The sequence below is a fragment of the Misgurnus anguillicaudatus genome, chromosome 14, assembly GCF_027580225.2.
Source record: "Misgurnus anguillicaudatus chromosome 14, ASM2758022v2, whole genome shotgun sequence".
NCBI classification, from domain to species: domain Eukaryota; kingdom Metazoa; phylum Chordata; class Actinopteri; order Cypriniformes; family Cobitidae; genus Misgurnus; species Misgurnus anguillicaudatus.
The window spans coordinates 12,299,059-12,315,115 of record NC_073350.2 but is presented as its reverse complement, the minus strand read 5'-3'; the positions used below and the strand labels follow the sequence as shown (position 1 = coordinate 12,315,115).

Below are 16,057 nucleotides of genomic sequence, written 5' to 3'. Positions count from 1 at the left end.
TTATAAAACACAATAGTATATTGTAACACACGTACAACAACATTTACAATACATTATACTTTAATGTACGTGATTATAACTTTCAAGATGTTTTATAATACATAATGAACTCCACATAGTTACCATACTAGTTATAATGCATTATAAGTACAAGCTATCATTAGAGCTGCACTGATATATATCGGCCAACAACGGTTGATAAAAGCAATTGTTTCAAAAACAGTTAAAAACAGCTGATAGTCATGGCCGATATATCCTGTCAATCAAAAGAGAACAGGAAAATGTAATGAATTCACTAGTTTAATGTTAAATATATATGTTCATCATTTGAATGAATAACATTCAGAAAATTTAGTCTTCATAATTTAGTTAATGCGAGGAAATATAACCACCAAACTAGCGATATCAGCATTGCAAATAATTATAATGTATTTGTAAGTGGGCTTTATAATGTAAATATAATGCAATGTCAAGACATCAAAACTCTGATACATTATAACTTATACTTCAAATACACTACAATTATTCATAACTATGTGGAGTTGTTACAATTATTTATGAGATAATGCAACATGTTTTTTAAGACATTATACCTGCATCATAATGCATTAAATGCATTACAGGCTTCATAGAAAGTGTTACAAAATGATGCAATTACTCCAACCACCTGTACCATCTGTATACTGTCAAAAGTGGAAAGTTGGAACAACTTAAATAATTACTTCAATTGGTAACAATTGAAAAACTTAATTTGACTTAAACTATATATTTTTGTTACTTTTTACAGTGTATGAGGGCAAGACTGAAATTTGAATGCTTTAACATGTTGGTAGTTTGTGTTATCGTACCTTCAGTCAACTTATCAGCAATGAGCGCGTCCTCACTTTCAGGTTTAGTGACGACCATTGAGGTAAGTGGTGTTACAAAGTTGTACTTCAGTGAGAGTTTCAAAGCCTCATCTGTGACGTTTCCTTTCTCCTCTGGTGAACCCTTGTCTCTGTAAGACAATATTAGAAAATTCTCACTTCTGCAAGAAAATACTAACTGAAACTTAGTTAAAATAATTAAATACAATCAGTGCAAATTGGATTTATTTTCTCTTTTTTCTTTTTTAACATTTCATTTTACTTTATTGTTCTTTTAGTTATTTATTTTTATTTATATTATTTTTTATTTAATTTTTTATATATATTTGTGGCCTTTTTCATTGTGCTAAAGATGCTGACTTTTTATCCAAGAGATCCTGGATGGTCAGATACGCCCATAGACGCTCAATGAAATTTCCAAATACGTAGTCTTCATCAGGGAATATGGTTTTCCAATCCTGAGAAATTGCCTGACCTTTCACCTCAAAATTATCCAGCTGTTGAAATTAAAGCAAAGCTAGATCAGTTATAGGTGTCCCGCAAACCCTTTTTAAATGAAGAGGATTGTTAAAAGAATAGTTCACAGAATAATGAACACATGGGCCTGTTAGACTTAAATAAATAAAACATGCAGTTTCAGATGTAAATATGATGCAAATGTGTCATTATTCCGATTGAATAGTATTTGATATGAAAGTTAGTCATCACTTTTATTTTGGAGGTTTTTGCATGAAAGCAGGGGTTTTCAGATTGTTAGAAATGTAAGTGCCATGGAAAAGACTGAAAGCTCTATAATATTTAGTTTGATGTCTGTGTATGCACAAATTTCTGTGAGCTGTTGACACTGTGCCCCCTTAAAAAAAATTGGTGCATGACGCCCCTGGATACCAGGATATTAGAGGGGTTCATTAATATTAGTATACTGTACACAAAACAGTCTAAAAAATCTAACATTTTAAAATTATCTATTTTCAGACAGGGGCTTTGGTCTATAGTATGATTTCAATATAAGATGTTTGATACACTCACCCCTTGTGCAGATACTTCAACCAAAAAGTTGTTCATTTCAATGTCATTAAGTTGGCCAGCGACCATGATCTCAGAGCCGTTGAAGAGCTGTTTAAAGTGGCTTTTTGTCAGCGAGTTAACAGTGTTATCAGGATAGTGAAAATTCACGTCTGAAAGGAGAGGACTTGCCACTTCTTCATAAAATCCCTTGACAGTAAATCATTAGCAAACCATCAGTGACAGTGTTCAGCTTTTCACAATAACTAATGGCAACACAAGCAACTGATTTCAATATTTATCAATGTTAAAGGAATCTACATTATAATGTTGTTATACAGAAGTTCCAAACGTTGTTATACATAATACCTTTAGCTGAAGTGGAGCATCTGAATCCTCATATATTCTGCGTGCTACTCCATTATTCTGCTTGCTCAAAATGTCCAAAAATCCATAATCTGCATCGTTGCCAAAGGCCAAAGAGAACACACTGAAGTTCCCACCAATGGCATTACGAATGCTTTCCTGGATCTCAGGGAGACTTCTTGGATCTTAAACAGAGTATGAAATGCATTATTCTTTCAATTATTTAAAATACACAGGCAAGAGCAATGCAATGTTTTAAAAGCAGAGAACTATGTATATAAAAAAACTGCTGGATAGTCACACAAACCGTTCACCCAAAAATGAAATTGTGTGCATACATTGGTTTGGTTCTCCATCAGTCAGCAGAATGATCATTGGTATGGCATTCTGTGGGGCTGTACCATTGCGTTGTTCTTCATAAAGCATCTTCACAGCATGTATCATAGGGTCATGCATTTCTGTACCTGAAATGAACAAAAAATACAGGTCTGTACCTCGGATATAATGCTAACACTATTGTAAGGGGTTGAGAAACAGATGAACCCAAACGCAACGATGTCGGGGAAAAACAGAAAACACTTTATTTTAAATACACAAAAACAAAAACCCACGAGGGGGTACAGAACATGAAGACATGAAACTGACGGTTAACACTAAGACTTGACAAGATGACTTGACTCGATAGCAAGACTAGAACATGAAACACGATGTCACAAAACAATGATCCTGCACAGAACAAAAGAAACACTGACATTAAATAGAGAAAACCAAACAAGATAACGAGCGGGAACAGGTGATGGGAATAAACTAATGATTACCAATAAGCAGGAGAACGAGGGGGCGGGGACAAGAGACAAGACACCGGAGGGACATGCCAAACACAAAAACAAGGCATGAACCTCCACACAAGGCCAGAGACTGCCAGAACTCTGCCACCATGACAAAATACAAATTTAACAAGACTTCAAGGCAGAGTCCTGACAACTATTACTTCAATGAGTAAGCTGATGTGAAAATTGACTATGGGAATTGGGTTGCATACAGTTTGAACTGCACCAAATTAATCATTTGTGATTTTGACTTTAAGCCTTTATTATTTGGTCAATAATAATGTCTTGCCAATGTCTTGTTTGCACTTACCTCCAACAACTTCAATAGTTCTGACAAATTTCTTTGCTTCTTCCACATTTTCCTGAGTCGCTTTGCTTAAATGTGGCCTCCATAAAATAAAGGTTGTTGAAAACACGATAAGTGCAAAGTAGTCGTCTTCTGGAAGTTCATCAAGAATGGTCAACATTGCATCCTTGGTCTATCATCCAGACACCAAACACAGGTGATTGTTTAACATGACAGGTATTTTGTACTGAGAGTAGTTTGGTATTTTACAAACATCAGGACTTACCTGTTTCATTTTAGTTCCTACCATGGAGTAGCTATTATCTATAACGAAAACAACCATCTTTGGAACTCGTTGAAGACTGGTTGGTGCAAAAAAATGCACAAAGTATCCATTTGCAATCTGTGGAAGGAAAAAGAACTTACTATTATTATTTTCATTGGCCCCTTTATAGGCCAAAATCTCACAACAAATGCTAGACTAATAAGCATCTCTCCACTGCTGAAATACATGAAACATGAACTTTTCCTTGAACTGTACATATTCCTAGAAGCAGATCCTTATTTAACTCACTGAGGAACCACCATAGTACGATCCATAGTTGGAAAAACTAACTAGCTTGTCACGACTGTTTCCAGAAAGCAAAGCAAAACTTTGTCGCACATCCGTAATTTGCACCATGTTGATGAACACAATGGTTTCGAGAAACACCCGAATTGTTGAACTATGCTGAAACAACGGAACTTGTGTCCATAGTTGGCTAACAATGCTTTTGGGAAATGCACCCCTGGTCTGGCATGAAATTCGGACGCTCTAACAAGGAGACTGAAGGCCATGAGCTCTAACGTTGGTTGCTAGAGCACTTCTTAAGTTTGGGGAGTAAGGTTTACTTTTACTACACAGCTTTCACTGACAAGCTGCCCTTTGTTACAGAAACGTATAAAACAATTACGGAACCTAAAATGTACCTGATAATTTTTTTATGCTTTGCGCCAGACATGCAAAAACACTTGTTTATAATCATACAGTATGTTTAATAGAAAAAAATGCAATGCCAGAGGGGGGATATTTGCCCCCCCCAGCAAATCGCACCCTGCTTACATTACAAAAACGCAGACACCACACGTTTTTGACTGCGACTCATTTAAAATAGTTCTTTTCACACAGAGATTATGGAAAATACCCAGAAAATGCATCTGGGATTTTGATTTCTGGTTCATTCACACTGCCAGTGATTTTCCAGAATCTGTGCGTAAAGATCTCGTAAAGACATTTTTTCCACAGCTTTTGAAGTTTGCTAATTATCTCTATTAAGAAACCACGTGTGTGCATTTTACTTCATAAGGAGCGTGTGATGCCCTCTGTTATGCTAGTGAATGATCTTAGCTTCAGCGTGGATAGTGACGAGCCCCCGATCTCAGCTTCAGTCCAGTTTCTTTAGACATTTCATGTTGCGAATGTTGATCTGCGTTTAAAACCCTGGGTCAAAGAGCTGAACCATAACCATCTGTTTGTGATTACATGTGCGTCCTCACTATACGGCTCGCCCCTTAGGCAATTTTTCTGCCTCTTCACACACAATGCTTTCTGTGTATGTTACCGCAATGTTACTAGGTCCTCTTTACGGTGGAGATTCCAGAACATTTACACGTTTGCATTCACACAGGAGCTCTCTGGCAATTTTACGGACATTTTTTGGGACCAAAGTGCTGTGTGAATTAATTTGTTTGCATGGTTTTAAAAAAAGTAAAAAAAAACAGGCAGATGTAAAAGCCAATACTGTACCATTGATTTATGCGAAAAACTGAAAATGGAGATACAAGGTTTCTGTCCAACAGCGACAATATGATCATTTTAATGATGTGATGGTATTAATGTGTGTTGCATTTATTTTTTGCATCCTAATGATATCTGACCTGGATGTGCCCGATGTCATTAGCATGGTTGACATCGTATTTGATAAAGAAATCTCCATCGATGAGTGTACCTTCACAGGTAGGGCAGGTCCTCTGTTGGTCCATTGTTGGAGAAAAATACACATGGGCCTGAACAGAGGGGGATAAGAGGTTTAAACTGTCATAACTGTACTATCATCATTATCTATAGGACAACAAACATGATTAAGTACTATTAATATTTGTATACTAATATAATGCTGTATTAGTAGAATTATGTAGTCTATTAATGAATCAGATGTATGCAATATTTCACCTTCTTATCAGTGACAGTTTTCTCCACTAGCGGGAGCAGTTCATTGGTGATAAATGTGCCATAAGCATCTACAAATGCAATGCCTTGAGGTTCATAGATATCTGCCACAATCTAGGAGACAGGGCAGATTCATTCAGTTTTATTATTTAAGTTATCTGAGCTTTTGCGATTTAAATGCTTGGATGTACTGTAACATAGCAAAGGCAGATTCTGCTAATACTTGATAATCACAATATTTATCATCTACAGCTAAAATGTGACCATTGAGAGTTACAGCAGTTAGTTAATAATGAACCTCAAAGTGCTGGACCAACTGTTTGGGTTTGACTCTGATCATAAGCTCATATTTTCCAAACACACGCTGAAGAAGCTCCTCGTGAGTAAGAATAAATGTGACAATGCTGTTTGCTGCAACATTCACATTAACTGAGAACTTCTCCATCTTTCGACCTGAAGCCCTGAAACATAAAATACAACATTTTAGACCGTGACCTGGAAATTAGCATAAGCCATTTCAAATCCGTTTTGTGTTATCTTCTCACTTGACCAGTCCAGCAGTCTGTCCAGATGATACAGCTTTCTCATACTGCTCCTTGGCCTTCTCTTTCTCCTTTACCTCACCTGTATATGTCTTGCCATCAATTTCCCTAAAAAACAAACAATAAGCTGTTGTGTCACTACAGTATGTGCTAAATATACAACCCCAAATCAGAAAAAGTTGGGACACTGCAGAAATTGTGAGTAAAAACGAATGGAATAATTTACTAATCTCATAAAATTATATTTGATTCACAATAGAATATAAATAACATATCAAATGTTGAAAGTGAGACATGTTGAAATGTCATGCCAAATATTGACTCATTTTGAATTTCATGAGGGCTACACATTCCAAAAAAAGTTGGGACAGGTAGCAATTAGAGGCCAGAAAGTGTAAATGTTCATATAAGGAACAGCTTAAGGACTAATTTGCAGCTTATTAGGTCAATTGGTAACATGATTGGGTATAAAAAAAGCCTGTCAGAGTGGCAGTGTCTGTCAGAAGTCAAGATGGGCAGAGAATCACATATTCCCCCAATGCTGCAGCGAAAAGTAGTTTTCTCAGTTTCTCAGAGAAAAATTGCAAAGAGTTTGAAGTTATTATCATCAACAGTGCATAATATCATCCAAAGATTCAGAGAATCTGGAAAAATCTCTGTGCGAAAGGGTCAAGGCTGGAAAACCATACTTGGTAAATGGTAAATGGACTGCATTTTATATAGCGCTTTTAACAGACCTATGGCCATCCAAAGCGCTTTACAATTTGCCTCGCATTCACCCATACTTGATGCCGTGATCTTCGGGCCCTTAGACGGCACTGCATCACATACAGGAATGCTACTGTAATGGAAATCATAACATGGGCTCTGGAATACTTCTAGAAAACATTGTCGGTGAACACAATCCACCATGCCATTCGTCGTTGCCAGCTAAAACTCTATAGGTCAAAAAAGAAGCCATATCTAAACATGACCCAAAAGCGCAGGCGTTTTCTCTGGGCCAAGGCTCATTTAAAATGGACTTTGGCAGTGGAAAACTGTTCTGTGGTCAGATGAATCAGAATTTGAAGTTCTTTTTGGAAAACTGGGACGCCATTTCTTCCGGACTAAAGAGGCCAAGGACATCCCAAGTTGTTATTAGCGCTCATTTCAGAAACCTGCATCTCTGATGGTATGGGGTTGCATTACTGCGTGTGGCATGGGCAGCTTACACATCTGGAAAGGCACCATCAATGCTGAAAGGTTTATCCAAGTTTTAGAGCAACATATGCTCCCATTCAGAGGTCATCTCTTTCAGGGAAGACCTTGCATTTTACAACATTAAAATGCCAGACCACATACTGCATCAATTACAACGTCAAGACAGCGTAGAAGAAGGATCTGAGTACTGAAATGGCCAGCCTGCAGTCCAGATCTGTCACCCACAGAAAACATTCTGCGCATCATAAAGAGGAAGATGCGACAAAGAAGACCTAAGACAGTTGAGCAACTAGAAGCCTGTTTTAGACAAGAATGGGACAACATTCCTATTTTCACGGGGTGACTATATACAGGTGGAATTAAAGTGTTGGAAATAGTTCCGCCTGGGCCGATTTCAGTGTAACACCTGGCAGGTTCCGGTCGACTCCGGGCAATGAAATCACACAAAATACGCATCAGGTGTGTGAAGATAATGTGTCGATCGATGATTGGGTCATCAAGAGGGAGGGGGCGAGGCGGAAGCAACTGATGTCGTGGTGAGAACGGCTGTTTGGACTTACAGGCTGTGGTGGGAAGAAGGAGATTTATACATGAAACACGGAGGAGATAAGTGACAAGCCATTTGTTTACATTGTGCTTTCATGACTGTGTGGTGTGTCTTGAAGGAATACCGGATGTTTGGAGGGCACAAAGAACGGAGTGTACTGGATATGCATTAGAAGAGGAAGAGTGAAGCGGATCTGGTGGGTTAATGCTTTTGAACCTTTGTCCTGTGTTATGAGAAGTGAAGTATGGATATTTAAAGGGACACTCCGACAGTTTGGGAAAATTTCCCGTTTTTATGCTACCACTAGTATTAGCGCTGTCTTCTTGACAAAAGCCCAAATCCTCCCCTGTGTTACTTTGAACTGAGGTGGCAGAGGAGGTGGACGGAGTCCCCGGTTCGTGACCTTAATATCCTCTGTGTCTGTCCCTCGCCTAGACTGCACTATTGGCCAGGACTCGGAGCCCAGGCTGGATATGTACCGCTGGCCTTATATCATCGTGAGTGTGTGGAGTGCAGTGGGTGATTTCTTTTGAGTGTATACACAAGGAAGATTGCAGTGCAGTGCTTTTATCAGTGTTTGACAGTGATCGTATTCTAGACCGAGGGAAGAGCTCTGCTTGAGAAGAGCAGAGTGCTGGTGCTTGACAGTATTCCAACACATGTCCATGACACGGGGACTGGTCGACCTTCCTCATCGCCTGGTGGTGGTGCTGTGGCCGTGAAAGTAAGTGTTGGCTTTGATTATTGTGCGTTGGGTCAAGAAAGGGAGTGTCTGTACTTGCATACAGCTGTTGGGATTTTCTCGAGTTACCTTCACATATAACAGCCCTATTGTTGAGTGTTTCAAGATGCCAGTTCATGCTATGATGCCACGTTCAGCTGTGTGGGAAAAGGAGATTGAATGTTGCTTGCCTCCCTCAACCAGTAAGCCAAAAAGTTAAAGCCTCCACCCTTACCTACATATCGCCGTGTCTCCTCTCATTGCTACCAGCCACTGGTCTGTATGTTTGCTTGTACGCTGAAGAACTAAAGCTCTGTGTTCTTACCTACCTCCTTGTCTGTATGCCGAAGAGCTAAAGTGCTGAATCTTCCCTTGTATGCCCATTCGAGTCAATGTGTACTCACTTGTGTGTCTTCTTCCACCAGTCTGTACGCTAAAGAGCTAAAGCTCTGCACCTGTGCATATCCACCTGTGAGCGAAGAGTTAAAAGCCTTGTCGTCCTGCCTGTATGTTCTCTCCAGCCACTTGGAAGGAGAAGAGCTAAAGCTCTGTGTCCTTACCTGAACATCCACCTGTATGTTGAAGAATTGAAGCCTGTGTACTCACCTGTATACCCACCTGTATGCCCTAAGGCCGAAGCCATGTGTACTCACCTGTATACCCACCCGTATGCCCAAAAGCTAAAGCTTGGTATACTTACCTGTATACCCACTGTTACGAACAAAAGCTAAAGCCCTGTGTACTCACTTGTATACCTACTTGTACGCCCAAAGGCCAAATACCTGTTTACTTACCTGTATACCCACCTGTACACCCACAAGCTAAAGCCCTGTATACCCACCCGTATGCCCAAAAGCTAAAGCCCTGTGTACTTACCTGTATACCCACCTGTACGCCCAAAAGCTAAAGCCCTGTGTATTCACCTGTATACCTACCTGTACGCCCAAAAGCTAAAGCCCTGTGTACTCACTTGTATACCTACCTGTACGCCCAAAAGCTAAAGCCCTGTATACTCACCTGTATACCTACCTGTGCACCCAAAAGCTAAAGCCCTGTGTACTCACATGTATACCCACCTGTATGCCCAAAAGCCAAAGCCTTGCGTACTCACCTGTATACCTACCTGTACGCCCAAAAGCTAAAGCCCTGTATACTCACCTGTATACCTACCTGTACGCCAAAAAGCTAAAGCCCTGTGTACTCACCTGTATACCCACCTGTACGCCCAAGAACTAAAGCCCTGTGTACCTCCCTGTATACCTACCTATAAGCCCAAGAGTTAAAGCCCTGTGTAATTGCCCGTATACCTACCTGCAAGCCCAAGGGTTAAAGTCCTGTACCTACCTGTATGCCCACCTGTGAGCCGAAGAGACCAAGTCCCGAGTACCTATCTGTATGTCCATCTGTGGGCCGAGGAGATAAAGTCCCGAACACTCACCTGTATACTAATCTGTGAGTTGAAGAGACCAAGTCCCGAGTACTTACCTGTGAGCCTACCTGTGAGCCAAGGAGTTAAAGTCCCACCTCCCAAGTCAAGGAGTTAACGCTGGTGTCCTGAGTTGCATGTTGTGTCCGCCAGTCACAGAAGCTTTCCCATTTTCCCTTAATTTAAATAAAGCTTTGTTACAATTGTATCTCTCTTGTCTGTCTGTTCATTGGGGTGTTTCCGGAACTCCTCGGGTGGAAATAGAGAAAGGAGCGTGACCCACAGTATTGGTGGTCCGCTCTGACCTGTGACACTTTTCCTAAACATTGGTCCTCCTTCAGCTGTTCCTTATATGTACATTTAACTTTTCCGGCCTCTTATTGCTACCTGTCCCAAATTTTTTTGGAATGTGTAGCTCTCATGAAATCCAAATAGAGCCAATATTTGGCATGACATTTAAAAATGTCTCACTTTCTACATTTGATATGTTATCTATATTCTATTGTGAATAAAATATAAGTTTATGAGATTTGTAAATTATTCCAATCCTTTTTTACTCGATTTCTACAGTGTCCCAACTTTTTTTGATTTGGGGTTGTATCATAATATAAAAACAAACAAATGACTGACATGGTGAAGTTGGTAATGAAGGACGTCTTGGGCAGCTCCACTTCAAAAAAGACTTCCTGTGAGACGTTGGCTTTATTGAGAACTTTGGTGGTCATGACAGTCTGAGCATAACGTAATGTCACCTTGCAGTCCACCTTCACGCTCTGCACCTCTATCTGAAAGATTTTTAAGACTTTGTGTGAGGAACAGACCCAAATTTACCTTTAAGTGCATTGAATGGCATGGAGGGAAATGAGGGCAGAACATGAAGAGAAAGTCTAGTAATGTGATGTTAAAATCACGATTATTTCGGTTGACTGAAAGGGGACACTCCATGAAAATCAGACTTTTTCCATGTTTAAGTGCTATAATCAGGTCCCCAGTGCTTCTACCAACCCAGAAAACATGAAAAATAGCAACCCTGTAACTTTGTTTTGGTAAGGCTCTCTCTGCAAGCATGTGAATAAATAGGTCATGCGGATTTCACTCCCAACATGATGTAGCTAAGGGATCTTATTATAATGATACCGCCCCTTCAACTGCGCTACCCAACCATGAACGGCCGCACGAGTACGATAGACAGAGAGAAAGAATGACTGACAGCACGACGCGTTTGTATTCCATCAAACACAAACAGGAGCCTACAATCTTATAACTTGTAGTTTTAATAATCTTTCTAAAGATTGAATTAACGTTCTAAAGGATTAACGTTACCTTAGTGCAAGAGAGAGAGAGAGTGAGCGAACGAACGAGAGAGAGAGCAACGCGACGGTTCGCTTTCAAGTAAGTTATGTTGTTTAATATGTTTCTCTGAAGTTTATATGAATGAACACGAGGATTAATGCACTGCACGAGACAGAGTGAGTGAACAACGCGTATTCACTATCATACACAATAAGTAAATATGTTGTTTAATGTTTCTCTGAAGTTTCAAATGAATGAGGAGTTACAAAATAGATGAGAGACTGACAGAAACACGAATGTGTTCAAAATGTGTACACATTAAACTTAAACATGTCATTTGATCTGTTTCTCTAAAGTTTAAGCATTAAACGTGTTGTTTTATTACAGATCATTTAAATGTGCTCGTGTGGTTTGGTCAAAAAGTAAACTTCTGAGTGTTTGTGGAAGTGTAATTTATTGTAACATGCTGAAACTCATTATGCCTGTTTAAAAGCAGCATGAGAGCTAAAAGTCTTTATTTTTATTCTACAATGTTTCCCATCTGCTGATAAACATGTATTTAGTATACATAAAACAGATAATTGACTTTTTAAACATGTTCAGATATATAATGCTTAACATCGCTCACTAACTTCTTTCGTGAGAGAATCTTCCTCGATGTTCCGTCTTCTCTACACCGGGAGCGCTTGAGACTCCGCCCACCTGAGCAGCTCGTTTGGATTTAAAGGGATACACACAAAAACGGTGCATTTTTGCTCAGCCCCATAAAGTGCCTATTTTAACATGCCACAATAAATTACCTATATGGTATTTTAAGCTAAAACTTCACAAATGTACTCAAGGGACATCAAAGATTTATTTAATATCTTAAAAACGTCTTCTGGAATGTCCCCTTTAAGCTGCATGCACACCGCCAGCGACTAGCAATGGCAGAGCAAAATTATCTCCATTGATTTCAATGCTTTCAAATGAAAATCCTGAATGACATTAAATGTACTCATTTGGCATATGCATTATTCAAAACAATTTTTATTTGATCATTATGTGTGTTCCCTGGGAATCAAACCCATGACCTTTGCATTGCCAGAACAATGCTATTTTAATTGAACTACAGGAACATGTGTTGTGTAATGAAGAGTTCCTACCTGTGGGCTGTTCACACTTCGCTTCTGTAAGAAAGATCATTTAAACGTGTTATATGTTTATACAGTGTAAAATTATAAATGTTTGTATACAATCTAAAAATGCATGCATCTAATCTTTGTGCTAATGCAAAGTAATCAATACCTTTAAGAGTCTGTTCATGTTGTCCTGGATGCCCTGTGGGTGGGACTAAAAACATTTTGTGTACAGTTTTAGACTTAAAACATACTTACAATTTCATTTGATTTGGTTTATATTTCAATCAAAATAATGACATGACCAGAACCTGTTATAAGACCATTAGACTTTAAATACTGAATATAAACATTAATTTTAATGAAACATCACTACTATGTCCTGACAAAAGATAAAGGTTCAGTTAAGGTAACTGGTACTTTTAAATAATGTCCCTCATTTTAAGCAGTTGCTATTAATCACAGAAAAAAAATGTATTCTGTTAGATGACTGACATGCTAACATGAGTTAACAGAATGATTGTAAAGCAGCAAATATCAAAGATAACAAAGACTTACCCATTGTTCATTACTCTTTGAGATGACCAATGTCTCAAAAGACCCTGATTGTACATAAATACATACAAACAGAGAAAATAACACAACAGTCCAGCTTACAGACATGGTGCAACTGCATCAACTGCATTCAGCAATGACTTCAAACACTGAACCCCAATCACTTTATGTTTGCTTGTGCCAGAGCAAATACTAACACAGACAACCTGTGTGTGTGTGTGTGGGGGGGGGGGGGGTATGTGTGTATTACGTTTGGTTTAGTACATTTCTTTTTTTATTGAATATATATTGTATAACATGCCTGGGTGATCTATAATTATTTATTAATATTATGAGCAAATTAGTTTTCCAGAGATTTCTAGATGTGTTTGCTTCAGCAATATTTGTTTGTGTAGATGTTACACTTAAGTTAATCATTTACTAATAGTTTGGTTTACTGTTGACAGATGGTAACCTTTGAAAAGTTGGTAAAGTGCTGTCTCGGTCAAACCTTATTTTACAATATTAAAATATCAAATTTAAAGATGTCAAAAAGGTATAGAAATTGCCATTACATTTACAAAAAAGCATCACCCCTTCACTTTTCTATATTTTGATGTTTTTTAAATTCAGTTTTATCATTTATCTGCACTCATGTCAAATAAATTCCAATTACACTCCATTCAAAGTGTAGAAACATCTCAGCGTTGTTGTTGCAAATGGTTTGAATACTTAAATGTGATTAAAATCTATTTTTACTTTGTCATTATTGGATACTGAGTGTAGATAAATAAGAAATACTTAAAAATAATTGAATTTTTAGTCTGCCACATTACAAAATTGAATAAGGGAAGGGGTCTGAATACTTTTGGAATGCAATGTATATTTGCATTTAAACTTGATTGATATCAAATGTCTTGATTGAGCAACAGGGCATGTTTGGACAGGTGATGTGTTTATTTCTTAGTTGATCAATAAGGTACTTTTATAAACCACTTTCTGACACATTGTCAACTATGGCACGTATTTCCAAAATAATAATAATAATCACGCCTGCCGACAGAGGGAGACAAATGGGTCTGTTGTCCCGGGCCCAGGGTGGGGGGGCCCAGAACTGGAATCTATGGAAGAATTGTTAAAAATAAAGAAAGTAGGCATATTTGTGGAAAAAAATTTAATATTTGAGATACACAAAAACGTTTCTTCCTGTACTTGAAATAGTGGTCAAGAAACCCCCCGCCCAACATAAAAATGGTTTAGCCACTGATACAAATTTTATGATGTCATTTGATTTGAAGTTCCGTACGCGCAAAATGTCGGGTCAGACTCAGCACAAGTCCAGTGCTTTTGAGAAGAAAAGAGAAGAAGAGAAGAAGAAAATAGAGGCCTTAGAAATGTTATAAAATATTTAAAAAATTGTGGCGATCATGGACATGCTGGATCTAAAGTCAACGTAGAGCAAGGTAAGAAACAGCGCTGCTAACGTTTAACTTACGAGCCTTGTAACAGGTCAGCTCTAATGTTAACGTCCATTAGCTTGTATAAAATAGAGATGCACAGATTGACTGACATCAGTCTGACATTACATATGCTGATTTTATGCTGGTAGTTACCCAGGACAGATAGCAAGCACAGTTGGGTCGATTCCAGCTGAAATGCGTTGCTGTTCGCATTTTTGATTGATTATTATTATGGCGAGACACGGCAGGCAAAAACATCATTGGTTTTTTCACTGGTCAATGTTGAGAATCGGGGCTATTTGTCTTCAATAAAATGTCTTCTTTCAGACTTGTGGTGAACTTGCAGCTGATCGTTATTGTTTACTCATTTAATGTAAAAGATTTAACTTAACGCAACAAACAATACATCATTAGAAAGGTCTAAGGCTCCAGCATTTGTGTTTGACGTTTATTTTATTTAGAAAATCTGATAGTTACAGTAATGCTTTGATTTGTGTCACAAGTTATGAAAAGGAAAATCGGAGTTCATACCTGTAAAATTAAATATAACCCTTAGTCGCATTCATTGAGAAAAATCTAATGCCTGCTTATGAAAGCTCTTCACAAAACAATTTCCCTCTGGGCTTTTGGTTCAAAGGCGTGCATGTTTGGAGAACCATTGATTGATTTTATATGTTTACTTCAAATTTCTAAAAAGAGGAGTAATATTTATCCCATTTTTAGTCCACACACGGCAATAGCTGAAGTTGTTTTATTGATATTTCCAATAGTCTGTTCATTCATACACTGAAAAAAAAATGAAGCATAATTCCATTTTGCTAGTTTTAACTATTTAATTTTTTTTTAAAATTTATATATATATATATATATATATATTAGGGCTGTCAATAGATTAAAATATTTATTTTCAACAGAACCATCAGCCATAGTTTTATAAATGTTTTTGCCTTAAGAAGACCTTGTTCTTTCTCCATTTCTGTTTGCTGCTGCATCATTTGTGACCTGTGCTGGCAAATTGAGTTGGGATGAGCAAATTTTCAAAAATGTGTCATTTATATTTTAAAATTCTTTATTAAAAAACTTCAAAACAATGGGAAAAATTGTTGGAATCTGACAAAGCATGACAGAACTATACCTGTTAACGCAGAGCAAAAACAATATCAATATACATATATGTTTTTCTTTTATTGTTTAATTTTGACATTGAGACAGACAGACCACTTTAAGACTGTAGGATAATGCAAGGGTTTAATATAATGACACAACAGATACTTTTCCTTAACAGTTAACCAAACATTCACTTCAGATATAACAGATAGGTCATACCTGCGTGAATTCTTGTCAAAACAGATATTTTTAAACCTGTAATTTTGTGTTAGATGTCTATATCAGGGCCACGCACTCGCGCGTTTGTGTGCATGCGCTTCAGACGTCTGCGTCAGACATCGCTTTTGAGCCTTGTCACTCTTAATAACTCTTTTAACATCAATCAGATCCCGAACTTTATCTCTCTTAATAATTATTTTAACATCAAGAAACTCCTGCGGTCTATTTTCTATAATTTCTGAATGCTTTTAAAAACGAAACTAAAAAGTGAAAGAAGACGCATCTTTGCTTTATATGGACAGTACATCTCACAGAAAACGTGCATTTT

General features: G+C 37.9%; 1 protein-coding gene across 4 annotated transcripts in view; it reads right to left on the bottom strand.

Moving 5' to 3' along the window:
* LOC129427621 (inter-alpha-trypsin inhibitor heavy chain H3) overlaps positions 1 to 16,057 on the bottom strand; it is a 106,975-nt gene that overhangs the window by 71,372 nt on the left and 19,546 nt on the right. Inside the window, exons 1-2 of one of the 4 annotated variants that reach the window (XM_073875883.1) lie at positions 12,968 to 13,119; positions 12,579 to 12,623 (exon numbers count right to left, since the gene is read on the bottom strand). The exons of 1 other annotated variant lie outside the window; for it this stretch is intronic. In XM_073875883.1, the coding sequence (XP_073731984.1) occupies positions 12,579 to 12,623; positions 12,968 to 13,072 (150 nt within the window). In that variant the 5' untranslated portion in view covers positions 13,073 to 13,119. Of the gene's footprint in view, positions 1 to 12,578; positions 12,624 to 12,967; positions 13,120 to 16,057 lie in introns of those variants that run through there. 2 more of the 4 variants (XM_073875885.1, XM_073875887.1) reach the window with 2 other exon arrangements.